The sequence below is a fragment of the Excalfactoria chinensis genome, chromosome 13 (genome assembly GCF_039878825.1).
Source record: "Excalfactoria chinensis isolate bCotChi1 chromosome 13, bCotChi1.hap2, whole genome shotgun sequence".
Classification (NCBI taxonomy): Eukaryota; Metazoa; Chordata; class Aves; order Galliformes; family Phasianidae; genus Excalfactoria; species Excalfactoria chinensis.
The window spans coordinates 16,093,917-16,121,796 of record NC_092837.1 but is presented as its reverse complement, the minus strand read 5'-3'; the positions used below and the strand labels follow the sequence as shown (position 1 = coordinate 16,121,796).

General features: G+C 54.1%; 4 protein-coding genes across 14 annotated transcripts in view; 2 read left to right on the top strand and 2 right to left on the bottom strand.

The window, feature by feature from the left end:
- Positions 1–292: 292 nt before the first annotated feature.
- LOC140258050 (uncharacterized) lies at positions 293–21,687 on the bottom strand. The gene is made up of 8 exons (XM_072347956.1): positions 21,652–21,687; positions 15,894–16,819; positions 14,623–14,777; positions 7,789–7,884; positions 7,055–7,227; positions 3,290–5,852; positions 2,614–2,713; positions 293–1,182 (listed from the first exon to the last, which is right to left on the bottom strand). Exons 2-3 carry the CDS (start codon positions 16,686–16,688, stop codon positions 14,724–14,726), a joined length of 849 nt encoding a protein of 282 aa, XP_072204057.1. The 5' UTR covers positions 16,689–16,819; positions 21,652–21,687; the 3' UTR covers positions 293–1,182; positions 2,614–2,713; positions 3,290–5,852; positions 7,055–7,227; positions 7,789–7,884; positions 14,623–14,723.
- APBB3 (amyloid beta precursor protein binding family B member 3) lies at positions 17,788–23,125 on the top strand. Of its 2 annotated transcripts, none has more exons than XM_072347955.1 (12): positions 17,788–18,719; positions 19,635–19,825; positions 20,112–20,188; positions 20,374–20,434; positions 20,687–20,821; positions 20,994–21,121; positions 21,219–21,224; positions 21,306–21,420; positions 21,499–21,592; positions 21,669–21,752; positions 21,827–22,182; positions 22,260–22,553. In XM_072347955.1, exons 1-12 carry the CDS (start codon positions 18,671–18,673, stop codon positions 22,443–22,445), a joined length of 1,482 nt encoding a protein of 493 aa, XP_072204056.1. In that variant the 5' UTR covers positions 17,788–18,670; the 3' UTR covers positions 22,446–22,553. The 2 variants fall into 2 exon arrangements, with proteins under 2 accessions (XP_072204056.1, XP_072204055.1); XM_072347954.1 differs by adding an exon at positions 22,998–23,125 and having other exon boundaries at positions 17,795–18,719; positions 20,994–21,224; positions 22,260–22,618.
- On the top strand, positions 22,641–24,593 carry SRA1 (steroid receptor RNA activator 1). Its single transcript, XM_072348606.1, has 5 exons — positions 22,641–22,694; positions 22,998–23,123; positions 23,253–23,458; positions 23,558–23,685; positions 23,775–24,593. The coding sequence occupies exons 1-5, from the start codon at positions 22,641–22,643 to the stop codon at positions 23,987–23,989; spliced, it is 729 nt and encodes a 242-aa protein (XP_072204707.1). The 3' UTR covers positions 23,990–24,593.
- Positions 24,594–24,666: 73 nt separating this feature from the next.
- ANKHD1 (ankyrin repeat and KH domain containing 1) overlaps positions 24,667–27,880 on the bottom strand; it is a 101,675-nt gene continuing 98,461 nt past the window's right edge. For 9 of the 10 annotated variants that reach the window (XM_072347940.1, XM_072347943.1, XM_072347941.1 and 6 more), the window contains 2 exons: positions 25,116–25,289; positions 24,667–24,889 (listed from right to left, as the gene is read on the bottom strand). In XM_072347940.1, the coding sequence (XP_072204041.1) occupies positions 25,136–25,289 (154 nt within the window). In that variant the 3' untranslated portion in view covers positions 24,667–24,889; positions 25,116–25,135. The remainder of the gene's footprint in view (positions 24,890–25,115; positions 25,290–27,880) is intronic. The other variant, XM_072347949.1, reaches the window with a different exon arrangement.

Genomic DNA, 27,880 nt, shown 5'->3' with positions numbered 1-27,880 from the left:
TACACACACAATGACATACACACACAGAGATATACACACACACGCAGATATACACACACAGATATACACAGATATACACACACACAGATATACACGCAGATGTACACACACGCAGATGTACACACACGCAGATGTACACACACGCAGATGTACACACACGCAGATGTACACACACGCAGATGTACACACACGCAGACTCACACACAGTGTGTTACAGAACTTCTTTCTTCTTACTTATGGTTTCATGATTTCCTTGACTTTTCCAGAATGAAAGATATTTTACTGAGAATCCTCACGTTTTTGTAGATCTTTATTGAAACTTTTTAGGTGTTTAATTGCCAAACCCATCCTGTCGCTTTTATTCCCATACCACTGGCTCAAGTATCTCCGTACAGAGCAAAAAGAAATACAAGCAGTCTTAGAAAACACCATAACAGAAAAGCCCAGAACAACAGATGATTGAGGAACTTTTTATTACTTTTGGTTCAATTCAAGGCTAGCTTAACCTAGAAAGTGTTAAGTCTCCCAAGGCAGAAGCTGGATGGTCTCCAATCCATTCCATTTTCTAAGGTATTTATCCCCAAGCTGCCCACACTTAGTTGAGATCTTAGTTTTGCAGAGCCTTGGATTCGCCTGTGCCCCTGGGAGACCTCTTAGACTTCTATTCTAATGATCACAGCCTGACCCTTGGGACCTCCTGGCCTTCTTCCTCAGGCCCCCAGTCATAACTTGAAGTTATTTCCCACGGTGTCATGAGACAGTGAGAACAACTTCACATCGCCGGGTCACCTGGTGGCAGAATGCAAACAATGGGGTCCAGCAGCCAATGGGATGATCCTACAGCACACAATGGGATGATCCTACAGCACACAATGGGGTCCTGCAGCCCATGGGATGATCCTACACCCAATGGGATGATCCTACAGCACACAATGGGGTCCTGCAGCCCATGGGATGATCCTACACCCAATGGGATGATCCTACAGCACACAGTGGGGTCCAGCAGCCCATGGGATGATCCTACAGCACACAGTGGGGTCTGTGGTGCACAATGGGGTCCAGCAGCCAATGGGATGATCCTGCAGCCAATCGGTGACTGGTGTTTCATTGTGCACACAGATGCTGAGCTGACACACATGGATGCGGAGCGGCAACAATCTGGACTCAGTGGAGGAATCCAACCTGCAGCATGTGAGGATGGAAAGCAGGGAGGATTAATAAAGGCATCAGCACTGCAATAGGAACAACAGGATGGATATGGGGTATAAGGGATGGTTAATAAAGGCATCAGCACTGCAATAGGAACAACAGGATGGATATGGGGTATAAGGCAGGGATGGCTCATAAAGGCACCAACACACAACAGGAACAGCATAGGGACAAAACGCCATCCAGCTATGGGATATAGGGCCATTATACAGACACACACACACACAGACACACACACACACACACACAGACACACACACACACACACAGACACACACAGACACACATCTCACATCAGGTCTCTATGGGGTTTAATGGAGGCCTATGGGGTCTTATGGGGTCTCTATGGGGTCCTATGGGGTTCAAATGGGGCCTATGGGGTCTCTATGGGGGCCAGTGAGGTCTTATGGGGTATATGCACACACACACACACAGACACACACACACAGACACACACACACAGACACACACACACAGACACACACACACAGACACACACACACAGACACACACACACAGACACACACACACAGACACACACACACAGACACACACACACAGACACACACACACAGACACACACACACAGACACACACACACAGACACACACACACAGACACACACACACAGACACACACACACAGACACACACACACACACACACACAGACACACACACAGACACACACACAGACACACACACAGACACACACACACACACAGACACACACACACACACACACACAGACACACACACATCATGGCCCATAAATATCCCAGAAGATCCCATTAAACCCCATAAGGACCCCATAACATCCCATAGGCCCTTATTAAACCCCCATAGGGATCCCATAAGACCACATTAAACCCCATCGAACACCCTAAGGCCCCAAAGGCCCCATTAAACCCCATAGAGACCCCATAAAGGCCCCAAATGATCCCATAAAACCCCATAGCGCCCATTAAACCCCATAGTGACCATAGAGGACATTAATAGCAGCAGTCTGAATCTCCCTTTGCATTGCAGCCCTATTAACAGCAATGGGAGCTACAACAGGCGCCGCCTTGTGGACACAACGCAGAAACTGCAACGGATTAGCAACAGCAGCAATAAAGAACTGAATGGAGCCATGGGGGAACAGAAACGAACTTGGGGGCAGAATGCGATGGCGGCACTTATGGGGCACGACACACAGGCTGTACTTGGGGGGGGCAGAGAGAGATGGCAGCACTTGGGGGGCAAGAGGCAATGGCTGCATTTGGGGGCAGCAAGAAGGGCACTACCAATAAGAATTAAGCACTGAAGTGCATAAATGAGCTCTGGAACATTACCTTGGGTCTCAGTATGGAACAGATCCAACACAGTCAGTGTGTGCTGCTCTTATCTGCTGGGCTGAGAGTTACCGGTCAGCAAAGCTGGTTCAGGGCCATTCCAGGCAATGCAGGTTTCTGTTCCTCGCTGTTCTCATCAGGAGCTGCACATCTCTCAGGGCTCTGCTGGCACCTGTTGGACACAATACAGCAATGAAGGCCACTACCCACATGTGCAGGGCAGCACCTTTTTGCACAAGCAGGCACTGCAGTGGTCGGGATACCTAAAAATGGCAGAGCTCACAGCCCTGAAACAAAGCAGAAAACATTCACCCCATCCCAAAGACAAACACTCACCCCACAGCCCACAGGAGGCAAACTCCAGGGAGAAACACCACCCTTACAGCTGCTGACACTGCAATGTGGTCAGGCTGTCCCGGAAATGAGGGCAGCACAGCCCTGACATAAAGAACCCCTCACCCCAATCCAAGGCCCAGAGCTCACCCCACACTCAAAGGAAGCAGTCCCCAAGGAGAGATACTGCCCTCATGGCTGCCAGCCTTCCAATGCAGCTGTGAGCCCCAACAGGGGCAGATCACAGCCCTGCAATAAGGCAGGAATCACTCACCCCTTCCCGAGGAGCGGGCTCACCCCACAGAAAACAGTCTGCAAGGAGATATGTGTCCCTTGCAGGTGGCACCCCTTAAATATGGTCACAACCCCCTGAGAAAAACAGAGCTCCCAGCCCCAAAATAAAGGAATCACTCACCTCATTCCAGAGACAAACAGCCCACACTCCCAAGGAAGCAATCAGGTACAGATGCTGCTCCTGCCGCTGCCAGCCCTGAAATGGGGTCAGGATCCACTAAAAAGAGAAAAACACAGCCTTAAAATAAGGAAGGGACCACTCACCCCCACTCCATGGCTCACCCCATAAGGAAGGGAACACTCACCCCACCCCACAAGGAAGGGAACACTCACCCCACCCCACAAGGAAGGGAACACTCACCCCACCCCACAAGGAAGGGATCACTCACCCCACCCCACAAGGAAGGGATCACTCACCCCACTCCATGGCTCACCCCCACACTCCTAAGCAATGGAGGGCTATAGGGGGCAATGGGATGATGGGGGGCTATAGGGGGACATTAGCAGCAATTTTATATATCATAAGTAAACCAACAATAGACGACCATCTATTTCATAGTCACACACACTGCCGGCTTCACACTGCACTGAGTCAGAGCTGCAGGCCTTCTTTCAAGCGCTTTGATAGCACTGACTGCAATACACGGTACCTGGCCATAAGCAATAGATGGGAACAGCAGCACGAACACACCGTTATCGTTGCCATGGCTGAGAACAGCAACGAGGCAACAACCTGCATCTCCTGCTGCGACGCTCCCGGACTTTTCCCTGCGTCCAAACGCTGTTCCACGGTCCGACTGTTGTTCCCCGGGCAGGAACTGCCGGCAGCTTTTCTACCCCAGCCGGAACCAACCGGACCCGGGAGCTCACCCGGCCGGGGGCAGCGACGATCGCTGCGCTTCTACCCCGCGTAGGACGGCTCCGTCCGGCTGACGGGCTGCCCTGATCCCACGCACAAACCGCTCCGCCGATGGAGGCTCCTTGTCTGCTCCCGCGGGGTTCGGCTGAGGGAGAACGAACGAGAAACCGCGGGGCGCGCCAAAGGCGGGAGAGAACGCCGCTAAAATAGGAGGTCGCCATTTTGGTCATGCGCAGTAGCGCTTTTCCGCCGCAATTTTGGACATGCGCAGTAGCGCTTTTCCGCCGCCGTTTTGGACATGCGCAGTAGCGGCCCTTCCAGCGCGGTGCATTGTGGGATATAACGCGGCAGGAGGAGGTCGGCATTTTGGACATGCGCAGTAGCGCTTCTCCGCCGCCATTTTGGACATGCGCAGTAGCGTCCCTCCTGCCGCGGTGCATTGTGGGATATCCCGCCAAAATTGGAGGACGCCATTTTGGACATGTGCAGTAGCGCTTTTCCGCCGCCATTTTGGACATGCGCAGTAGCGCCCCTTCCGGCAATATAGTTTTATTAGTTGTTAGTTTATTAGTTTATATTTCCGAAAATAAAGTTTTATTTCAATTAGTCTTTTAGATTGGCAATGGAGTCTCATTTATGGGCAATGGAGCCTTACAATCAATACACTCTTACTTATTGGCAATGGACTCTTATTTAATGGCAATGGACTCTTAAGTCTTAATGGAGTTATATTTATTAGCAATGGAGTCTCATTTATTAGCTATATAGTCTTACTAATTAGCATTGTAGTCTTGTCTGTTGGCAATAGAGTCTTATTTATTGACAATGAAGTCTCATTTATTAGGAATGTTTAATTAGCAATGGAGTCTTACTTATTGGCAATGGACTCTTCTTTTCAAGAAAAGGAGTCATAATTATAAGCAATGGAGTCTTATTTATTAGGAGTGGAATCTTATTTATTCGCAATATAGTCTTACTAATTAGCAATTGAGTCTTATTTATTGACAATGGAGTCCTACTGATTGGCAATGGAGCCTTATTTATTGGCAATGGAGTTATATTTATTGGCAGTGGTGTCTTAGATATTGGCAATGCAGTCTTATTTATTAGCAATTGGGTCTTACTAATTATCTGTGGAGTTATATTTATTATCAGTCGAGTCTTATTTATTGGCAATGGAGTCTTATTAATACCAGTGGAACTTTATTAGCTATAGAGCAGTATTAGTATTTGATGGAGCATTCTTAATGAGCGATGTAACATTATTAAAGCACTACAGCATTATTATTGAATTTCAGCATTATTAGCAATGGACTATTAGTAATTAGCAATGGAATGTTATTAAGTAATGATGGAGCATTATTAGTTATTGATTTAGTATTAATATCGATGGACTATTATTAATTCTCAATGGAGAATGATTAATTGCCAATGGCAAGTTATTAGTGATGGAATAATATTAATTAGCAATGGAGTAGTATTAGTGATGGAGCATTATTAATTAGCAATAGGCCATTATTATGGTGATGAAGGTGATGACGATGGAGATAGATGATCCTACAGCACACAATGGGACGATCCTACAGCACACAATGGGACGATCCTACAGCACACAATGGGGTCCTGCAGCCCATGGGATGATCTTACACCCAATGGGATGATCCTACAGCACACAGTGGGGTCTGTGGTGCACAATGGAGTCCAGCAGCCAATGGGATGATCCTGCAGCCAATCGGTGACTGGTGTTTCATTGTGCACACAGATGCTGAGCTGACACACATGGATGCGGAGCGGCAACAATCTGGACTTAGTGGAGGAATCCAACCTGCAGCATGTGAGGATGGAAAGCAGGGAGGATTAATAAAGGCATCAGCACTGCAATAGGAACAACAGGATGGATATGGGGTATAAGGGATGGTTAATAAAGGCATCAGCACTGCAATAGGAACAACAGGATGGATATGGGGTATAAGGCAGGGATGGCTCATAAAGGCACCAACACACAACAGGAACAGCATAGGGACAAAACTCCATCCAGCTATGGGATATAAGGCCATTATACAGACACACACACAGACACACACACAGACACACACACAGACACACACACAGACACACACACAGACACACACACAGACACACACACAGACACACATCTCACATCAGTTCTCTATTGGGTTTAATGGAGGCCTATGGGGTCTTATGGGGTCTCTATGGGGTCCTATGGAGTTCAAATGGGTCTTATGGGGTCCTATGGGGTTCAAATGGGACCTATGGGTTCCAATTAGGGCCTATGGGGTCTCTATGGGGTCCTATGGGGTTCAAATGGGGCCTATGGGGCCTCTATGGGGGCCAGTGAGGTCTTATGGGGTATATGCACACATACATACACACACACACACACACACACACACACACACATACACACACACACACACATCATGCCCCATAAATATCCCAGAAGATCCCATTAAGCCCCATAAGGACCCCATAACATCCCATAGGCCCTTATTAAACCCCCATAGGGATCCCATAAGACCCCATCGGACACCCTAAGGCCCCAAAGGCCCCATTAAACCCCATAGAGACCCCATAAAGGCCCCAAATGATCCCATAAAACCCCATAGCGCCCATTAAACCCCATAGTGACCATAGAGGACATTAATAGCAGCAGTCTGAATCTCCCTTTGCATTGCAGCCCTATTAACAGCAATGGGAGCTACAACAGCGCCGCCTTGTGGACACAACGCAGAACTGCAACGAGGAGCAACAGCAGCAATAAAGAACTGAATGGAGCCATGGGGGAACAGAAACGAACTTGAGGGGCAGAATACGATGGCTGGACTTGGGGGGCAGAACGTGATGGCAGCACTTATGGGGCACGACACACAAGCTGGACTTGGGGGGCAGAAAGAGATGGCTGCATTTGGGGGCAGCAAAAGGCAATGGCTGCATTTGGGGGCAGCAAGAAGGGCACTGCAATAAGAATTAAGCACTGAAGTGCAGAAATGAGCTCTGGAACGTTACCTTGGGTCTCAGTATGGAACAGATCCAACACAGTCAGTGTGTGCTGCTCTTATCTGCTGGGCAGGCAATTCCCGGCCAGCAAAGTTGAGTTCCGAGGCGTTCCAGGCAATGCAGGTTTCTGTTCCTCGCTGTTCTCATCAGGAGCTGCACATCTCTCAGGGCTCTGCTGGCACCTGTTGGACACAATGCAACAATGAAGGCACTACCCACATGTGCAGGGCAGCACCTTTTGCACAAGCAGGCACTGCAGTGGTCGGGATACCTAAAAATGGCAGAGCTCACAGCCCTGAAACAAAGCAGAAACCAAAGACAAACACTCACCCACAGCCCGCAGGAGGCAAACTCCAGGGAGAAACACCACCCTTACAGCTGCTGACACTTCAATGTGGTCAGGCTGCCCCAGAAATGAGGGCAGCACAGCCCTGACATAAAGAACCCCTCACCCCAATCCAAGGCCCAGAGCTCACCCCACACTCCAAAGGAAGCAGTCCCCAAGGAGAGATACCGCCCTCATGGCTGCCAGCCTTCCAATGCAGCTATGAGCCCCAACAGGGGCAGATCACAGCCCTGCAATAAGGCAGGAATCACTCACCCCTTCCCGAGGAGCGGGGCTCACCCCACAGAAAACAGTCTGCAAGGAGATATGTGTCCCTTGCAGGTGGCACCCCTTAAATATGGTCACAACCCCCTGAGAAAAACAGAGCTCCCAGCCCCAAAATAAAGGAATCACTCACCTCATTCCAGAGACAAACAGCCCACACTCCCAAGGAAGCAATCAGGTACAGATGCTGCTCCTGCCGCTGCCAGCCCTGAAATGGGGTCAGGATCCACTAAAAAGAGAAAAACACAGCCTTAAAATAAGGAAAGGATCACTCACCCCACTCCATGGCTCACCCCATAAGGAAGGGAACACTCACCCCACCCCACAAGGAAGGAATCACTCACCCCACCCCACAAGGAAGGGAACACTCACCCCACCCCACAAGGAAGGGAACACTCACCCCACCCCACAAGGAAGGGAACACTCACCCCACCCCACAAGGAAGGGATCACTCACCCCACCCCACAAGGAAGGGATCACTCACCCCACCCCACAAGGAAGGGATCACTCACCCCACCCCACAAGGAAGGGATCACTCACCCCACCCCACAAGGAAGGGATCACTCACCCCACTCCATGGCTCACCCCCACACTCCTAAGCAATGGAGGGCTATAGGGGGCAATGGGATGATGGGGGGCTATAGGGGGACATTAGCAGCAATTTTATATATCATAAGTAAACCAACAATAGACGACCATCTATTTCATAGTCACACACACTGCCGGCTTCACACTGCACTGAGTCAGAGCTGCAGGCCTTCTTTCAAGCGCTTTGATAGCACTGACTGCAATACACGGTACCTGGCCATAAGCAATAGATGGGAACAGCAGCACGAACACACCGTTATCGTTGCCATGGCTGAGAACAGCAACGAGGCAACAACCTGCATCTCCTGCTGCGACGCTCCCGGACTTTTCCCTGCGTCCAAACGCTGTTCCACGGTCCGACTGTTGTTCCCCGGGCAGGAACTGCCGGCAGCTTTTCTACCCCAGCCGGAACCAACCGGACCCGGGAGCTCACCCGGCCGGGGGCAGCGACGATCGCTGCGCTTCTACCCCGCGTAGGACGGCTCCGTCCGGCTGACGGGCTGCCCTGATCCCACGCACAAACCGCTCAGCCGATGGAGGCTCCTTGTCGGCTCCCGTGGGTTCGGCTGAGGGAGAACGAACGAAAAACCGCGGGGCGCGCCAAAGGCGGGAGAGAACGCCGCTAAAATAGGAGGTCGCCATTTTGGTCATGCGCAGTAGCGCTTTTCCGCCGCAATTTTGGACATGCGCAGTAGCGCTTTTCCGCCGCCATTTTGGACATGCGCAGTAGCGTCCCTTCCAGCGCGGTGCATTGTGGGATATAACGCGGCAGGAGGAGGTCGGCATTTTGGACATGCGCAGTAGCGCTTCTCCGCCGCCATTTTGGACATGCGCAGTAGCGTCCCTTCCGCCGCGGTGCATTGTGGGATATCCCGCCAAAATTGGAGGACGCCATTTTGGACATGCGCAGTAGCGCTTTTCCGCCGCCATTTTGGACATGCGCAGTAGCGTCCCTTTCTGCCGCGGTGCATTGTGGGATATCCCGCCAAAATTGGAGGACGCCATTTTGGACATGCGCAGTAGCGCTTCTCCGCCGCCATTTTGGACATGCGCAGTAGCGTCCCTTCTGCCGCGGTGCTTTCTGGGATATCCCGCCAAAATTGGAGGACGCCATTTTGGACATGCGCAGTAGCGCTTTTCCGACGCCATTTTGGACATGCGCAGTAGCGTCCCTTCAGCCGCGATGCATTGTGGGATATCCCGCCAAAATTGGAGGACGCCATTTTGGACATGCGCAGTAGCGCTTTTCCGCCGCCATTTTGGACATGCGCAGTAGCGTCCCTTCTGCCGCGGTGCATTGTGGGATATCCCGCCAAAATTGGAGGACGCCATTTTGGACATGCGCAGTAGCGCTGTATTCGCCGCCATTTTGGACATGCGCAGTAGCGTCCCTTCTGCCGCGGTGCATTGTGGGATATCCCGCCAAAATTGGAGGACGCCATTTTGGACATGCCCAGTAGCGCTGTATTCGCCGCCATTTTGGACATGCGCAGTAGCGCTTTTCCGCCGCCATTTTGGACATGCGCAGTAGCGTCCCTTCCGCCGCGGTGCATTGTGGGATATCCCGCCAAAATTGGAGGACGCCATTTTGGACATGCGCAGTAGCGATGTTTTCGCCGCCATTTTGGACATGCGCAGTAGCGTCCCTTCTGCCGCGGTGCATTGTGGGATATCCCGCCAAAATTGGAGGACGCCATTTTGGACATGCGCAGTAGCGCTGTATTCGCCGCCATTTTGGACATGCGCAGTAGCGTCCCTTCCGGCAATATAGTTTTATTAGTTGTTAGTTTATTAGTTTATTAGTTTATATTTCCGAAAATATGGTTTTATTTCAATATATAATAAATAATAAATAAATAAATAAATAATAATGAAATAAAATAAAAATAAAATAAAATAAAAATAAAATAAATCAATATTAATAAATAAATAAATAATTTAGGGTATAATGGGGGCCTGCAATACCATTAACAGCCACAAGGCGGCGCTATAACGAAGCCCATAGGGTTTAATGGGGTCCATAGGGTTTAATGGGGACCATAGGTATTAATGGGGCCTGCAATACCATTAACAGCCACAAGGCGGCGCTATAATGGAGCCCATAGGGTATAATGGGGCCCATAGGGTTTAATGGGGCCCATAGGGTTTAATGGGGGCCTGCAATACCATTAACAGCCACAAGGCGGCGCTATAATGGAGCCCATAGGGTATAATGGGGCCCATAGGGTTTAATGGAGCCCATAGGGTTTAATGGGGCCCATAGGTTTTAATGGGGCCCATAGGGATTAATGGGGGCTGCAATACCATTAACAGCCACAAGGCGGCGCTATAATGGAGCCCATAGGGTTTAATCGGGACCATAGGGTTTAATGGGAGCTGCAATACCCTCAGCGGCCACAAGGTGGCGCTCTAACATAAGCTATAAGGGACCCCATAGGGTTTAATGGAGCCCATAGGGTATAATGGAGCCCATAGGGTTTAATGGGGCCGATAGGGTATAATGGGGGCCTGCAATACCATTAACAGCCACAAGGCGGCGCTATAATGGAGCCCATAGGGTTTAATGGGGCCCATAGGGTTTAATGGGGCCCATAGGGTTTAATGGGGTCTGCAGTCTCCAGTCTAAAGGGGCAGAGCCCCATATGCTAATGAGCCATGAAGCCACACCCCCGGTAGGCTGGAGTTCAAAGGGGCGGAGCCTCATTGCCGTATGCTAATGAGCTTATCCAAGGGGGCGAGACCTAGTTATTATATGCTAATGAGGACTGAAGCCCCGCCCCTTCCAGGCTTGAGCCACGCCCCCTCAAGTAGAAAGGGGCGGGGCCTTATCACCGTATGCTAATGAGGTATGAAGCCACGCCCCCTCGAGTCTAAAGGGGCGGGGCCTTATCATCGTATGCTAATGAGTTATGACGCCACGCCCCCAAAGGGGCGGAGCCTCACTACTGTATGCTAATGAGGCATGAAGCCACGCCCCCAATAGGCTTCTGCCTAAAGGGGCGGAGCCTCAGTATCGTATGCTAATGAGGCATGAAGCCACGCCTACTTACTATATGCTAATGAGCTAGGAATCCACGCCCACAATAGGCTCGAGTCCAAAGGGGCGGGGCCTCAGTGTCGTATGCTAATGAGGACTGAAGCCACACCCCCAAAGGGGCGGAGCTTCACTGCTCTAGGCTAATGTGGCATGAAGCTCCGCCCCCTTCAAGTCTCATACGTGGGCGGGGCCTCGTATGCTAATGAGACACAAAGCCACGCCCCCAATAGGCTTAAGTCCAATGGGGCGGGGCCTCAGCATCGTATGCAAATGAGGCATGAAGCTCCGCCCCCATCTAGATACAAGTATCATTAGCGGGCGGGGCCTCATATGCTAATAAGGCATGAAGCCGCGCCCCCAATAGGCTTGAATCCAAAGGGGAGGAGCCTCAGTCTCATATGCTAATGAACCATGAAGCCACGCCCCCAATAGGCTGGAGTCCAAAGGGGCGGGGAATCGCATGCTAATGAGGCACTAAGCCACGCCCCTCCCTATACTTATAATGAGGGCCTGCAATACCATTAACAGCCACAAGGCGGCGCTATAATGGAGCCCATAGGGTTTAATGGGGCCCATAGGTTTTAATGTTGCCCATAGGGTATAATTGGGGCTGCAATACCATTAACAGCCACAAGGCGACGCTATAACGGAGCCCATAGGGTTTAATGGGGTCCATAGGGTTTAATGGGGACCATAGGGATTAAAGGGGCCTGCAATACCATTAACAGCCACAAGGCGGCGCTATAATGGAGCCCATAGGGTATAATGGGGCCCATAGGGTTTAATGGGGACCATAGGGTTTAATGGGGTCCATAGGGTTTAATGGGGCCCATAGGGTATAATGGAGGCTGCAATACCATTAACAGCCACAGGGCGGCGCTATAATGGAGCCCATAGGGTATAATGGGGCCCGTAGGTTTTAATGGGGCCCATAGGGTATAATGATGGCTGCAATACCATTAACAGCCACAAGGCGGCGCTATAACGGTGCCCCTAGGGTTTAATGGGGTCCATAGGGTTTAATGAGGACCATAGGGATTAATGGGGCCTGCAATACCAATAGCGGCCACCAGGTGGCGCTCTAACATAAGCTATATGGGACCCCATAGGGTTTAATGGAGCCCACAGGGTTTAATGGGGCCTGCAATACCATTAACAGCCACAAGGCGGCGCTATAATGGAGCCCATAGGGTATAATGGGGCCCATAGGGTTTAATGGGGCCCATAGGGTATAATGGGGGGTATAATGAGCTTTTCCGCCGCCATTTTGGACATGCGCAGTAGCCTCCCTTCTGCCGCGGTGCATTGTGGGATATCCCGCCAAAATAGGGGGGTGTCGCCATTTTGGACATGCGCAGTACCGCTTTTCCGCCGCCATTTTGGACATGCGCAGTAGCGTCCCTTCCGCCGCGGTGCACTGTGGGACATCCCGCCAAAATTGGGGGACGCCATTTTGGACATGCGCAGTAGCGCTTTTCCGACGCCGTTTTGGACATGCGCAGTAGCGTCCCTTCTGCCGCTGTGCATTGTGGGATATCCCGCCAAAATTGGAGGACGCCATATTGAACATGCGCAGTAGCGCTTTTCCGCCGCCATTTTGGACATGCGCAGTAGCGTCCCTTCTGCCGCGGTGCATTCTGGGATATCCCGCCAAAATTCGGTTGTTCGCCATTTTGGACATGCGCAGTAGCGCTGTTTTCGCCGCCATTTTGATCATGCGCAGTAGCGTCCCTTCTGCCGCGGTGCATTGTGGGATATCCCGCCAAAATTGGAGGACGCCATTTTGGACATGCGCAGTAGCGCTTTTTCGACGCCATTTTGGACATGCGCAGTACCGTCCCTTCTGCTGCGGTGCATTCCGGGAAATCCCGCCAAAATTCGGTTGGTCGCCATTTTGGACATGCGCAGTAGCGCTTTTCCGCGGCCATTTTGAACATGCGCATTAGCGTCCCTTCTGCCGCGGTGCATTCTGGGATATCCCGCCAAAATTGGAGGACGCCATATTGAACATGCGCAGTAGCGCTTTTCCGACGCCATTTTGGACATGCGCAGTAGCGCTTTTCCGCCGGCATTTTGGACATGCGCAGTAGCGTCCCTTCTGCCGCGGTGCATTCTGGGATATCCCGCCAAAATTCGGGTGGTCGCCATTTTGGACATGCGCAGTAGCGCTTTTCCGCCGGCATTTTGGACATGCGCAGTAGCGTCCCTTCTGCCGCGGTGCATTCTGGGATATCCCGCCAAAATTCGGGTGGTCGCCATTTTGGACATGCGCAGTAGCGCTTTTTCTGCCGCCATTTTGGACATGCGCAGTAGCGTCCCTTCCCGCAATATAGTGTTATTAGTTGTTAGTTTATTAGTTTATATTTCCGAAAATATAGTTTTATTTCAATTAGTCTTTTAGATTGGCAATGGAGTCTCATTTATGGGCAATGGAGCCTTACAATCAATACACTCTTACTTATTGGCAATGGACTCTTATTTAATGGCAATGGACTCTTAAGTCTTAATGGAGTTATATTTATTAGCAATGGAGTCTCATTTATTAGCTATATAGTCTTACTAATTAGCATTGTAGTCTTGTCTGTTGGCAATAGAGTCTTATTTATTGACAATGAAGTCTCATTTATTAGGAATGTTTAATTAGCAATGGAGTCTTACTTATTGGCAATGGACTCTTCAAGAAAAGGAGTCATAATTATAAGCAATGGAGTCTTATTTATTAGGAGTGGAATCTTATTTATTCGCAATATAGTCTTACTAATTGGCAATTGAGTCTTATTTATTGACAATGGAGTCCTACTGATTGGCAATGGAGCCTTATTTATTGGCAATGGAGTTATATTTATTGGCAGTGGTGTCTTAGATATTGGCAATGGACTCCTATTTATTAGCAATTGGGTCTTACTAATTAGCTGTGGAGTTATATTTATTATCAGTCGAGTCTTATTTATTGGCAATGGAGTCTTATTAATACCAGTGGAACTTTATTAGCTATAGAGCAGTATTAGTATTTGATGGAGCATTCTTAATGAGCGATGTAACATTATTAAAGCACTACAGCATTATTATTGAATTTCAGCATTATTAGCAATGGACTATTAGTAATTAGCAACGGAATGTTATTAAGTAATGATGGAGCATTATTAGTTATTGATTTAGTATTAATATCGATGGACTATTATTAATTCTCAATGGAGAATGATTAATTGCCAATGGCAAATTATTAGTGATGGAATAATATTAATTAGCAATGGAGTAGTATTAGTGATGGAGCATTATTAATTAGCAATAGGCCATTATTATGGTGATGAAGGTGATGATGATGGAGATAGATGATCCTACCGCACACAATGTGGTCCTGCAGCCAATGGGATGATCCTACCGCACACAATGGGGTCCTGCAGGCAATAAGATGATCCTGCACCCAATCAGTGACTGGTGTTTCATTGTGCACACAGATGCTGAGCTGACACACATGGATGCAGAGCGGCAACAATCTGGAATGAGAAGAGGAATCCAACCTGCAGCATGTGAGTATGGAAAGCAGGGATGGTTAATAAAGGCATCAGCACTGCAATAGGAACAACAGGATGGATATGGGGTATAAGGGATGTATAGATACACACACAGATATATACACACACAGATATATACACACACAGATATACACACACAGATATACACACAGATATATACACACACAGATATACACACACAGATATATATACAAAGGTATATACACACACAGATATACACACAGACAGAGATGCACACGTGCAGAGATACACATGCACAGATATACACACACACGCAGAGACACACGCACATATACACACGCAGAGATATACACACACACAGATGTGTACACACACAGATATACTGTGGAAATACAACAAAAGCTGTTCAGAGCAGCAGCTGTGGAGCAAGAGAAACGGCATGAGAACCAAGGACGCCTCTGGAAGGAGAAGAATCACAGCTCTGATTGGAGATGTGCCTGCACGGACAGCTGAGAAATGTTATGTAGAATGTTTGTTGTCATGTAAAGGTGGTTGGGAAAGTTGTAAGGGCGGATGGGAAAGTGAGAAAACAACTTGTGAAGGTATATAAGGGATGGGAGATCTTGTAATAAACGATTTGGATCATTCACATCTGAGTCCGTGCCTCAAACGCTGCAATATACACAGACACACACAGACACACACAGACACACACAGACACACACACACAGACACACAGACACACAGACACACACAGACACACACAGACACACACACACACACACACACACACACACACACACACACAGACACACACACACACACACACACACACACACAGACACACACACACACACACACAGACACACACACACACACAGACACACACACAGATATATACACACGCAGATACACACACAGAACGGCAATACGCAAGCGCCAGTTTTAAAGCCAATTACAGAACGGCACTGCGCATGCGCTAAATCAGGAACAACAATCCGCATGTGCGAGATCCGGAGCCGCACTGCGCACGCGCCCAATGAGGAACGACAATACGCATGCGCGAGTTCCGGAGCCGTACTACGTATGCACCTATTCAGGAATGGTAATACGTACGTGCCTGCTTTCGCGCCAGTTTATGAAGGGTACTACGCTTTCCCGAATACCAGAAACGCAATACGCATACGGCAATTCCAGAACGGCAATACGCATGCGCCAATTTCGGACCGCCAGTACGCACTCTGCGTAAAACAGGTGCTTGCGTGTCGCCGTTCCTGATTTGTCGCATACGTAGCGCGGCTCCGAATTTGGCGCATGCGTAGTGCTTTTCCGATTGCCGCACATGCGTGTTGCCTTTCTGGACTTGGCGCACGCGTATTGCAGTTCCGGCATTGGCGCATGCCCATTCTCGTTCCGGAATTGGCGCATGCGTATTGACGTGCTTATACTGGCGCATGCGTATTGCCGTTTCGCTGTTTGCGCATGCGTGTTTGCATGCCGAACCTGGCGCATGCGTACTGCTCTTCCGGAATCTGCGCGTGCGTAGCGCCGATTCCGACTGGCGCATGCGTATTGTCGTTCCGGAATTGGCGCATGCGGTGTTTTGTGCTGAATCTGGCGCCTTTGCGCTCTTCTGCTCTTGGTGCGTAATGTGGCAACGCGCACCTTCGTCCCGGTACTGCCGCGTGATCGTTTGTATCCCGGTTCTGGAGCACGAGTCCTGCTGCTCCGTAATTGATGCACGTGTAGTAGCGTTCCGGAACTGACGCATGCGCATTGATCTCCGGTAACTGGCGCATGCGTACTGCCCTTCCGGTTTTCACTCATGCGCATTGAGTTAATAATCCTGGCGCATGCGCATTGATTTTCGGATTCTGGCGCATGCGCACTGCCGTCCTGGATCTTGCGCATGCGCCGTGTTGTGTGGCTGGTACATACGGGTGTAGTGCTGCAGTTCGGCCACGCGGTGGCAGCAGAGACCGCGGACACGATTCGTTCGGTTGGTCGCGTTGCTGGCGCAGCCCGCGCCGGTCCGTTCCGTGCTGCTGACGGAGGCAAAGCACGCGGTGCGGTAAGCGAAGTACCGGGGGAGAAAGAAAAGAAGAAAATACAAGAAAAAATACAACTAAGAGAATCAAGGAAGAGTTCTCCGAACACAGCAAAGCTGTGCGAATTGCCTGTGAATATCTGTAAATAAATCATCATCGAATTGATGTTGTCGTGCTTTTTGTTTGTTTCTCGCAGCGTCTGGGGTAATGAACTTTGATCATATCAGTTGGACAGATGCGTGCAGTGAAGCCAGGGATGGTTTGGAACGATTAAAAGAGCAAAGCATCGCAGCTGAGCAACTTTTGGAACCAACCGAGTAGTTACAGGTTCCATAGCTGGCCTCTCCACTCTGAGATTCCATCCCTTTCACTCAGGGCTTGTAAATATCCTCTGCATCAGTTTTGTTATCAAGTGATTTGCCGTCAGTTCTTTCATTTGCGACTGTTGCCAGCATCTGCTGCAGGGTGTTCTGAGCCCGGGCACCATGGCTGAACCATTTAGTCACAGTGGGATTCCCAGTCACAGCTTCAAGGATTTGGTCTACTTTTGACCCAAAGGAAGAGTTAATACAAAGCATGAGGTCTATGGAAGTCATCACCAGGCAATGCTTCTTAGCATCGCCTTTGGGCAACAGAGAAGGGATTTGTAATAAAAATCTTGGTACAGCAGTAATATACAATGCTATATAAGAATAATGTGAGAACACTTCTCAAATGAGAACATCTCCATCTGGGAGATGCAGTCCTGCACTATTTGCCCTCAGACGCCTTTTTGGCAACTGTTCCAGATCCAGCTGGATGTTCTTTTTGGGAGTACAACTCAAAAAAACAACAGGAAAAAAAAATGTTTTTTAAATGGTAGTTTAAGGTAGGCAGGAGAAAAAGAACAGCAGAGAAGGAAACAGCAACGCTTCCCTGAACTACTGCCCCAGGAAAAAAAGGAAAAGAAAAAAAGGACCTATTAATAAATACACAATTTGTACATTGGTGCTGGGGACATTACACAAGCAGTGGTTCTTATTGGGCACCTAAACCTTTGGGAGAATTGTCTGTAACAGCACATGAAGTGATCCGGGGGGGGAATCAAAATGTAGAGCTGATGCATGGGGAGCTTTTGTCCCTGGGTACTGAGCATCAGCTAGAACTGCCTGCTCAAGACAGCACAGAAAACAGAAGTATCAAAGTAGGGACACCAAGCTCCAGACCCCAAGTAATCAGGGGAATACGGTGAGCACCCACAACCAGGTGTCCTCAGCACTGCCTGGAAGGGCCCGGTGCGCAGGCAGTTATTTTTCAGTGATGTTCAAATTCTCCCCGTTTCCCTCTAAGCGGGGAGGATCTGAGCATGCGTGAGAGAGAATGAATGCAGAATAAGCACAGAGGAAGGGGAGGAGATCTGTGAGAGAGGGAGGGGAGTGAAGAAAATGTAAAGGGTGTATGGAGAGGAGACGAACGAACCTAAGGGCACACAGAGCAGAATAAAGCTGATCTGAACCCACTACACACTCAAATCCTCCAATCTTGGTCCCAGATACCCTCCAGTCCCCCTTCTGGCGCTTGGAAACTCTCCTTCCACACACGCTGAAATCGAGTAACCCTGACATCCACCCAAGCGCCGCCTCGCGTTTCCAAAAGCCCCTGAAGCCCCTCCCTCGCACACCGCACCGCTCCCCATCACCCCACTCACATTCGCCCTACCCACGTCCAAACGTCCCCGCCGCCGCCGCCCCTTCCCTGCACTCGGGCTCCCTCTGCGGCCGACCGCTTCGCCGCGCCCCGCCCCCGCCGCAGCCGCCGTTCGGGTCGCAGCGACGGGATCGGCAGCCCGAGGCACCATCCGGGGCCATGCTGGGCAAGGACTACATGCTGGCCATCATCCTCGTCAACTGCGACGGTCAGCCGCGCGGGGGGCGGCCGAGGGAAGCCGCGTGGAGCGGGGAGGGGGGACGCGCGGGGACAGAGCAGCGGCGGCCGCTGTCCGCGGTGCTGAACTCGCGGCGCCCGTGCCGGGCAGGGCGGACACCGCGGCCCGGAGGCTTCTTCCCGCGCGGGCGGGGGGCCGGGACAGCGGCACCGACCCTCGCCCTTTCCCAAGGGCGGGGGGCGCAGCTCGCGCAACGAACGGTGCCGGGAGCCGCGGGACCCCCCTCGCCGCCTCCCTCCCCCCGCCGCGCTGTGGGGGCCTCAGAGACGGCCTGGGCCCCGGCGAGGCGGGCGCGGAGGAACGGCGCGTCCGAGTGCTGCCGAACCGAGTTCAGACAGGGGGTGCCGGCGACCCCCGACAGCAGCCGGGGACGCGGTCCCGCGCGGGGAGCGTTCGTGGCCCAGCGGGAGAATCGGCCTGGCCAATGGCGGCCAGAGCACCGTCACGGGCGGATGGCGCGACGCCCGCCCTTCCTAGCAGCTCCGCTCTGGAGACGAGCAACGCAGGGAGCACGATGACCTCTGTAGTTTTAGCCGCGGGCCAAGGAGCAGATCCTGTTACTTATCTGCACCTCGGGCTTGTTCACTCAGTCTCTCCCTGGGCTATGCCTGGGCACCCCAACTCAGTGCCTCCCCACCCCTCCCAGGCTGCCAGTGAGACAACTGGCTGTGCTGACCGTGGTGCGGGGATCTGCTGCTGCTGCAGCTGCTCTGGCATCTCTGCAAGCCATCCTGCTCAGCACCCTCCTGCTCCGTGCTGGGACACTGGGTCACAGCCCAGAGGCCAATGTGCCACCCTTTCCCCACCAGCTTATTGCTTACTTTTCCCTGCAGTTGGGAGCAGCTGTGAGAGCTTTCCCTCTTGCCTCACCCTGTCTTCGCACAGACAACCTCTGGAGTGACCACAGCCTGGACACGGATCCTGACCTTCCTCCCAGCTGGAGAAAAATCCATGACTCTCAGGGCACCTACTACTGGCACGTGCCCACGGGCACAACACAGTGGCAGCACCCCACTCGCTCTACCAGCCCAGGAGGGTGCCTGAAGGCTGATGGAGAGGAGACGCTCCAGGAAACGGTATGGGACACGGGCAGGGAAGGAAAGGCTGGTGCTGGATCCCAGCAGCCAGGGTGCAGATGCAGCCTCCCACTGTAGCAGGACACTCTCTGTCCACCAAAAGTCCTGCTCAGCCCATTCCTGGCCAGGGTTAAGTCCCTTGAAGGACTTCAGGAAACCGCACAGTAGCCCCACCCCAGCCATCCTGCCAGGCTGTCTATGAGCTGAGATTGCTGTCCTAGAAGGGAGGCCCTCCTACAGGTGCCTCTGCAAGCATATGCTCTCCTGACAACTCCTCCTCTCTCAGGACTGCCAGGCCCCTGCTGTGAAGCACACATCAAAAGCCAGGCCTGTTCCCAGCCCCATGGCCTCGCTGACCAGGAGGTAAGGCTGCCCGTGCTCTGCTGGCTTGTGGCTAGGGAAACTCAGAAGCTTGGCCTGGCACCATGGTGGGATGCTGCCCAGACAGCGTTGCAGGGGTGTCCCGCTGCACCTCGGGGCAGTCAAGGCCAGAAATGCTGAGGAGGAGCTTTCCCCTCTCCTCCCCACCTCATCCCATCCCTTCACAGGACCTCGCTGACATGGCAGGGAGATGACTTCCAGCAGTGCGGCACAGAGCCCAGCTCCAAGGTACTGTATCAAGGCACTTCCCAGCACACACGCAGCCTGAAGGCTCCCTGCACTGCCACATACCGATGATCTCTAAGGTCCCTTCCAACTCGCACGATACTATGATACTATGATACCGGCTAACCACTTGAGGGGGTTAGTAGCAGCTGACGGTCACCAGGGTGGGAGCAGGGCTGGCCACACAGGCATGGAGAGAGGCATGGGTTAGGGCTATGCCAGCCCGGCAAAGAGTCCCGACATCTCTCTGCTCAGTGCTTCGCTGTGCGTTCTCTGGGCTGGGTGGAGATCCCTGAAGAGGACCTAGCACCTGGCAAGAGCAGCATTGCTGTCAACAACTGCATCCAGCAGCTCTCCAACAGCCAGGGCTCTGCAGACAGCAGGGGAGAGGTGAGCTGCACGGCAGGTCCCACTGCTGCACTCCGTGGAGCGCAGTGCTGTGGGACGGGGCTGTCCCCACGCTCGGTGTAGTTCTGGGCCGGGCATGGGGCAGTACTGCTGCACACATGGGACGCGCGCAGCGGAAGCGCTACCAGGTAAGGCTGCCCCCGGCTCCCCACAGGGCCAGGACCTGGTGATGATCCTGAAGAAGGACACCATGAGCCTGGTGGACCCTCTGGACCACAGCCTCATCCACCGCCAGCACATCCTCAACATTCGCGTCTGGGGCGTCGGCTGCAACAAGGGCAGGTGCCGGGCGCGGGGCGGGGCCACGGCTGCGATCCGCGATGGGCCCGGGCACGAACTGACCACCGCACTCTTCCCCCCGCCGTCGCGGCGCGCACAGGGACAGGTAACGGCGGGTAACGCCGCGCGGCGCCGAGCGTAGCGCCGCCTCTGCCGGGACTGCGCTCAGTGCTCCGCGGCCTCGCAGGGACTTCGCCTTCGTGGCGAGCGACAAGGACACCTGCGTGCTCAAGTGCCACGTCTTCCGCTGCAACGTGCCCGCCAAGGGCATCGCCAAGGCGCTGCACGGGATGTGCTCCCAGGTGCGCCCCGCGGAGCTCTCTCGTCGGGCGGCCCCGGCGGCGCGAGCCCCGCGCAAACCGGATCGCCGTCCCCGGCAGATCGTGGCGGAGCGCGCGGCAGCTGGCAGCGGGCCTTCACCGAGCGGCGCCGCGCTGGAGCCCGTCCCCGCGGCCGCGTGGCCCCTGCGTGCAGGTACCGGGACAACGCGGGGGGGGGATTCGGGGACCGGGCGGGGCGGGGGTCTCGCTTACCGCTCGTGTCCCGGCAGCGGACGTCCAGGAGGCCGCGGGGAGGCCGCCCCGGCGCTACGAGGCGTTGTACATCGGCAGCCGGCCCGTGCCGCGGGCCATGGGTAAGTAAGGTCGCCACGCCGCGCCCCGGCCCGGCCCGCAGCCGGCGGGGAGCACGGCGCGCCTCTCCCCGCAGGGATGGACGTGCTGAACGCCGCCATCGAGCAGCTGCTGGCGGGACCCGGGCGGCACAGCTGGACGCCCGCCCACGTCTGCGTGTCCGACACGGCCGTGCGGGTGCGGCGGGCGCAGGTGGGGCCGGGGCGGAACCGGGCGGGGCGCGGCGGGGCCGGGCCGGGGCGGCGCCCGCAGGAGGAGGACGAGGCGCACGTGTGGCAGTGCGAGGTGCGCTACGTCACCTTCCTCGGCGTGGGCCGCGACGCGCACACCTTCGCGCTGATCGCCGACACCGGGCGGCGCTTCCAGTGCGCGGCGTTCTGGTGCGAGCCCGACGCGGGCACCATCTCGGAGGCGGTGCAGACGGCCTGCATGGTGAGCGGGGCGGCGCCGGGCGGCGGGGGGAAGCGGAACTCGGAGCCGGAGCCGTCACGCCGCCCGCATCCCCGCAGGTTCAGTACCGGAAGTGCCTCGTGGCCGCCGCGCCGGGGCCGAAGGCGAAGCAAGTGGCCGCCGGGGGGGCGAAGGCGGGCGGGGGCGGCGGCGGCGGCGCGGCGGGATCCGGTCCGCGGAAGCGCGGGCTGCCGGCGCTGCTGGAGGCGTTCCGCCAGCGGCACGCGCTGCTGCACCTGCCCTAACGGGGCGCCGCGGGGCTCGGCCGGCCCTCGCCCGCCCGCCGCTCGCCAATAAAGCTCCGCGCTCAGCTCCGCCTCCGCTTCGCTCCGCCCTCGGTTCCGTCTCGCCGCGGCGCCGGGCGGAAGGGACGCGGCGCGGTGACGTGTCGCCATGGAGGAGCTCTACGTGAAGCCGGGTGAGGGCCGCGGCGCGGGGGGATGCGCTTCCGGGGCGGGGGCGGCGGGAGCCGAGCGGCCGTGCCGTACAGTACAGTACAGTGCTGTGCCGTGCCGTACAATACAGTACAGTGCCGTGCCGTACAGTACAGTACAGTGCTGTGCCGTACAATACAGTACAGTGCTGTGCCGTACAATACAGTACAGTGCCGTACAGTACAGTGCTGTGCCGTACAATACAGTACAGTGCTGTGCCGTACAATACAGTACAGTGCTGTGCAGTACAGTGCCGTGCCGTACAGTACAGTGCTGTGCCGTACAGTACAGTGCTGTGCCGTACAATACAGTACAGTGCTGTGCCGCGCCGGCTCTCATCGCGACCTCCGCTCCGTCCCGCAGGGAACACGCGGCGCGGCTGGAACGACCCCCCGCAGTTCTCCTACGGGCTGCAAACTCGGGGCGCGGTCCCCGGGCGGACCCCGCTCAGTCGCCGGGTGCCGGGAGCTCCGCAGGGCCCTCCCGCAGGTCAGCGCCGCACAGACGGGAGGGGCCGGGCCGTGCGGCGGCGGCGGCAGCGACGTCGGCCCCGCGTCCAGCCCCGTCCCCGCGGGCTGCCCCGGCCCTGAGCGCCCCGCGCCGCTCCGTTCCCCGCAGGTGCCCCTCCGGACCGCCCCGCCGCAGCGCTGGGAGCGCCCCCGTTGGGCCCGCCCGGCCCCGTCCCGAGCGCCCGCGGCACCCCGAGCCGAGCGCCCGGCGAGGAGGGCGGCGCCGCGGACGGGGAGGCTCCCGCGGACGCTCCCGCTGAGGCCGTGCTGGCCCCGCTGCGGGAGGCGCTGTCCGCGTGCCGCCCCGCCGTGCAGGTGAGACCCCGCCGCTCTCCGCCCGGGGCCGGGCCGTTCCCGGGGCCGTTCCCGGGGCCGTCCTTCCCCGGGGCCGCTCGCCGGTGCAGCCCCGCCCAGCGCGTGTCGCTGCTTTCAGAAACAAGTGTGCGATGACATCGCGCGGCGGCTGACGGCGCTCGGGGACGCGTGGGCCCAGGGAAAGCTGTCGGCCCCCGTGAGGAGGAGGACGGTCCTCCTGGTGCGAGGTGAGAACGGGAGGGGGGGGGGGGGGCGCGAGCGGAGCGGAGCCGCGCGGAGCGGCCGCGGGACGCCGACGGGCTCACCTTTGCCGCAGAGCTGGAGCGGCGCCGGTGGGACGCAGCCGACGAGATCCACCGCTCGCTGATGGTGGACCACGTGAACGAGGTGAGCCTGTGGCTGGTGGGCGTCAAGCGGCTGATCGCCGAGTGCAGGAACCTGCCCGCGGCCGAGGACGGCACCGCAGCTGAGGACGGCACCGCAGCTGAGGACGGCCCGGAGGCGCCTGTACCGTCTGGAGCTGCGGATTGAGCGGGGCAGCAGGAGGGGGGGCGTTGCTGCTGCCTTTCGCTTCTCTTCCAGAAAAGGGGGATTTTAATCACTGCAACGTCTCGGTGGCGATTCACTACTTGATGCTCAATAAACTGTGCTCATCTGTCCCCAGCCCCCTTTCTCCAGGTACAGAGCTGCTGTGCAAGGCTACAGCAGCCTCAGCTGTGGGTTGTGGGCAGTGCAAGCCCACTGTGGGAAGCGGTTCCACCCCTGTAGCACTGAGGCCACCCTGCAGCTGGCTGTGACAGGAGCACTGCCCATCCCTGCCAAACTGGGTGCAGTTTGGCACCCTCCAACCTCACATTTGGCAACGCTGGGAAAAACTGCAGCAGTAGAGCCAGAGCCCATGTCAGCTGCAGGAAGCACTGGGAGAGGGGGAAGGGGAACCACCCCAGGCAGCCTCAGAGCTGGTATAGAAACATCAGGTCACAGCTGGGACAATGAGGGAGACGATTGGCAGCACAAGCTGGGTGTTTACAACAGGCTGTCCCCAGATGTAAGCCTGAGCTTCTGAGGTACTTGGAGCAGTTGCTGGCATAACCTGCATTCATGTTCAAGATCTCCTTTGCAGGAGGGAGGTACCTTTGCTGTTCGCATTCTCTAAGCCTCCCTCCCTGGTGCACTGAGGACCAATGGAGAGATCCACCAGTTCAGCAAAGGGGTTTCATGGTGTTTATTAATCAAGCATGAGCTCCTAGGCAGTTGCACCAGGCAGTTGTGCTAGAGCCTGAGGTGTCACACATCCATCCCCAGCATCAGAGAGGGCTGCAGCCAGCTGGTCACGGTGCCAGCACCTCCACAAGGCCCAGGAACAGGCCCAGCCACGGCCTGGAGACAGGAAGCTGGAAACTCAGACGTCCATCTCAAACTGGTCTTGATCTGCAAGGGTATGGAGGGACACAGACATGGGTTAGGTTGGGGCTCCTTCAAGAGTAAGGTGGCTGGTATAGTGCTGGTATAGTGCAAGTGGCTGGTATACAGCCCAAGGCTGAGCTGCAATCTTCCCCCCCCCACTTGCTCTTGTGGTCAGGCAGGAGCCCTGTGCCCCAGGCACTATTGGCCTGGTCCTCACTTAGGCAGGGGCTGCACCACCTGGGCTGCTCACCTGGCATAGCTTCTTCACTCTCATTCTGCTCCTTGAGCTCCTCCAGCTTGACGAGGCTGGACTGGGCCAGGGAGGTGACATCTGGGATCTGGGGCAGGCAGCAGGGAAGGGTCCTGGCCCCGGGTGAACTCTTGCACTCCAGCAGGAACTTGCGGTCGTAGGTGATGCGGGTACCTGCCAAAAGCAGGGGGCTGTCAGGCACTGATGTCCCCTGGCAGCCCCCTTTCCTGTGTACAACAATTCTGTCCTGAGCCCAGTGCAAGGGGCAGCACTCAGCTATGCTGAGAGCCACAGCTGAGTTTGGAGCAATGGTGAAATTTCCTGCTGGCAGTAGACTGTTCATCCTGTCCAACAGCCACTGCTCACACTGTTCCTTCCCCCTGGAGGCACAGAAAGCAGGACAGGTGGGGGCAAGAAAGCAGCCTCACACTCAGTTCTCTACGGCAGCCCACACAGTGGAGGCCAGGCTCAGGTTGGAGTGGCTCCCAGTCCACCCTGTGTTGCCAACAGTGCTTCAGGATTTTTCCCAGGCTTCTGCACCAGGATGCTTTTGCATCCTGCATCCCAAGAGCTCCTGCATAGGAGCAGCAGGACAGTGGCACTGCATAACCCACAAAGGCACCCGCTGCAGCCCTCTCTACTTCAGACCCGGCTCTCATGGTGGCCCTAAAACAAGCTTACTGATGGCACACAATGGAGCCAGTGCCCACAGGATGAGTGCCTGCCACTCAACTGAAACATGACTAGCACAGGCACTAGCACCAGGCTTCTGTTCAGAAAAGGGCCTGCTTGACAGCTACGAGGGTTTGGGGTTTTTTTTTTGTTTGTTTGTTTTGTTTTTTGTGGGGGGGAATTGGATGATAGTTAATAGGGCACAACTCAGGTACCCCAGGTGAGAGCTGTACAAACCAGCTCCTGCTCCTGGGGCTGAAGTTCTCAGGTCTGAATAGCTTTTATGCAGGCATCCTGTGCTGCTCCAGCAAGTCAGGGTGCCAGAGTACAACTTGTCCTTGCTTGGGAGCAGAGCTCTCTGCTGGAAACCATTCCCCATCAATACAACCCCCAAATGCCAGACAAGGTCTCTGCCTGCTCCCAAAGGCAGCACAATGTCAGTGATGGCCTCGGCAACAGCTACAGCCTTCTGATTAATAAAACATTAGGCTTCCTATTCCATTCTAGCTATGGATGGAGGCCTGGCTAGGCATGGGACCAGGGTGCTCCCACAGCATCCCTGAGCCACCTGGAATCGTGCTGTGAGGCAGAGCCGTCTGGGAGCACTGAAGGCTGATGAACCAGCTCAGGGCAGCCCCCAGCAGGCAAGAACACAGCCACTGAGGGCACCGCTCCCGTTCAAGACAAAGCCCAACTTTTGTTCAGGAGGAGGTAGCTGTGCACATCACAGCCACACAGCTGAGGCCAGCAAGGAAGCAGCCCCAAGGGGCCCTTCAACTCAGAGTACAGGCTGGGGACAGACAGCTCCCTGTCGTCACACTGCCCCCCCCCACACACACATCACTGACAGTCTGGGCAGCCTTCCTCTTTTGCCTTCTCTTGCGCAGTGTCTGATGGCCAGTAGAAGATACAACAATGCCTACAGCAGAGCTCTTCACTAATGCAAAAATGAAGCCCCAAGAACAGCCGGCTAAGTCAGCACAAAAGCTATTGCACTAGAATGCCATTTCTTCCTTCACCATCAACTTTTAATACAATTATCGACAACAAAATCATTTCTCCTTTGGCATTTGTGTTATCGGGGTGGCAGTAAGCTCATTCCCTTCTTGGATACTAGACAGAACATCTGAACACATCCAGTGTTGTTTCTGATGTTTATTTGCCTATCATACTCAGATACTACTTGTGCACTTCATATCTTTTAATATTCCTGAACAGTCAGGAGTAACTGGGACAGAGAACAGACACTAATACATTATTTCAAGAGTTCACTCCATGCAAATTATCACCGAATCCTCTCTTTTGGCTGTTCCTTTCTCATGCTCCTCCCGGAGAAACTCTGATCTTGCGTGGTAAGGAATGGTCAGGAGGAGGAAGAAGAGAGGCAGGGAAGTTTCCATCTGCCCTCAGGTCTAAGAGACCATCAGAAATGGTCCATTACACTAGACAGTTTGTGCACTGTATTTACCTGCTTGAGAGACAGAGCAAATATTCAGTGTGGCTACTGAATTATCACTGAGCAAAAGCAGGAATGAGCATTGTCTGAAAGTAGAAAGCGGAAAGCTTCTAGAGCAGGCCAACATCGTACTCAACCTGGGTGCAGAATGAGGGTTTGTCTTGTTTGCTGTATTCAAAAATCCTCTTCTTCCTCATAGAAAAGGCATGAGGAGCACTTAGAGATTTAAGGAGTTACAAAAAGCTTAAAATTGTGTAATTACATCTTTTCACTAATAGAAAGCAGTCTGTTTTCTTAATATCTGCTTTGGGGCAGTAGGAGAATGAGATAAACAAGCCCTGCATTTGTCGATGAGATACTGATGTATGTTGGTTGACAAGGTATCAAGTCAGTCCCTGAACAACACCTCAGGCAACACACCTGGAAAAAGAGCACTGGAAAGAAACAAAACTAACCCAGAAAAGCACAAGACCATGTTCACAAAGAAAAAAAGAGAAAGCAAAGTACCATACCCCAAATCACCACGACTGGCAGGGGAAGGACCCAGCAAACTTTGCATCACAAACAACTGCATATCAAAACCCTTCCCCTCTTTCCCCAAACCCTGACTACAAACACACGCTAATGATGTGACTGA

What these genes read in the sequence shown, in the direction of transcription:
- LOC140258050 (XM_072347956.1), bottom strand. Translation starts at nt 16,688, where the DNA reads ATGCGCAAGATCCAGGACGGCAGTGCGCATGCGCCAGAATCCGAAAAT. An exon ending in ACTGGCGCGAAAGCAGGCAC is followed by an intron (nt 14,778 to 15,893) that starts GTACGTATTACC and finishes TTCTCATTCCAG; the next exon opens with ATTGTTGCCGCTCTGCATCC.
- APBB3 (XM_072347954.1), top strand. Translation starts at nt 18,671, where the DNA reads ATGCTGGGCAAGGACTACATGCTGGCCATCATCCTCGTCAACTGCGAC. An exon ending in AGGAGACGCTCCAGGAAACG is followed by an intron (nt 19,826 to 20,111) that starts GTATGGGACACG and finishes CTCCTCTCTCAG; the next exon opens with GACTGCCAGGCCCCTGCTGT. An exon ending in GCCCGTGCCGCGGGCCATGG is followed by an intron (nt 21,753 to 21,826) that starts GTAAGTAAGGTC and finishes CTCTCCCCGCAG; the next exon opens with GGATGGACGTGCTGAACGCC.
- SRA1 (XM_072348606.1), top strand. Translation starts at nt 22,641, where the DNA reads ATGCGCTTCCGGGGCGGGGGCGGCGGGAGCCGAGCGGCCGTGCCGTAC. An exon ending in CGGCCGTGCCGTACAGTACA is followed by an intron (nt 22,695 to 22,997) that starts GTACAGTGCTGT and finishes TCCGTCCCGCAG; the next exon opens with GGAACACGCGGCGCGGCTGG. An exon ending in TCCGCAGGGCCCTCCCGCAG is followed by an intron (nt 23,124 to 23,252) that starts GTCAGCGCCGCA and finishes CGTTCCCCGCAG; the next exon opens with GTGCCCCTCCGGACCGCCCC.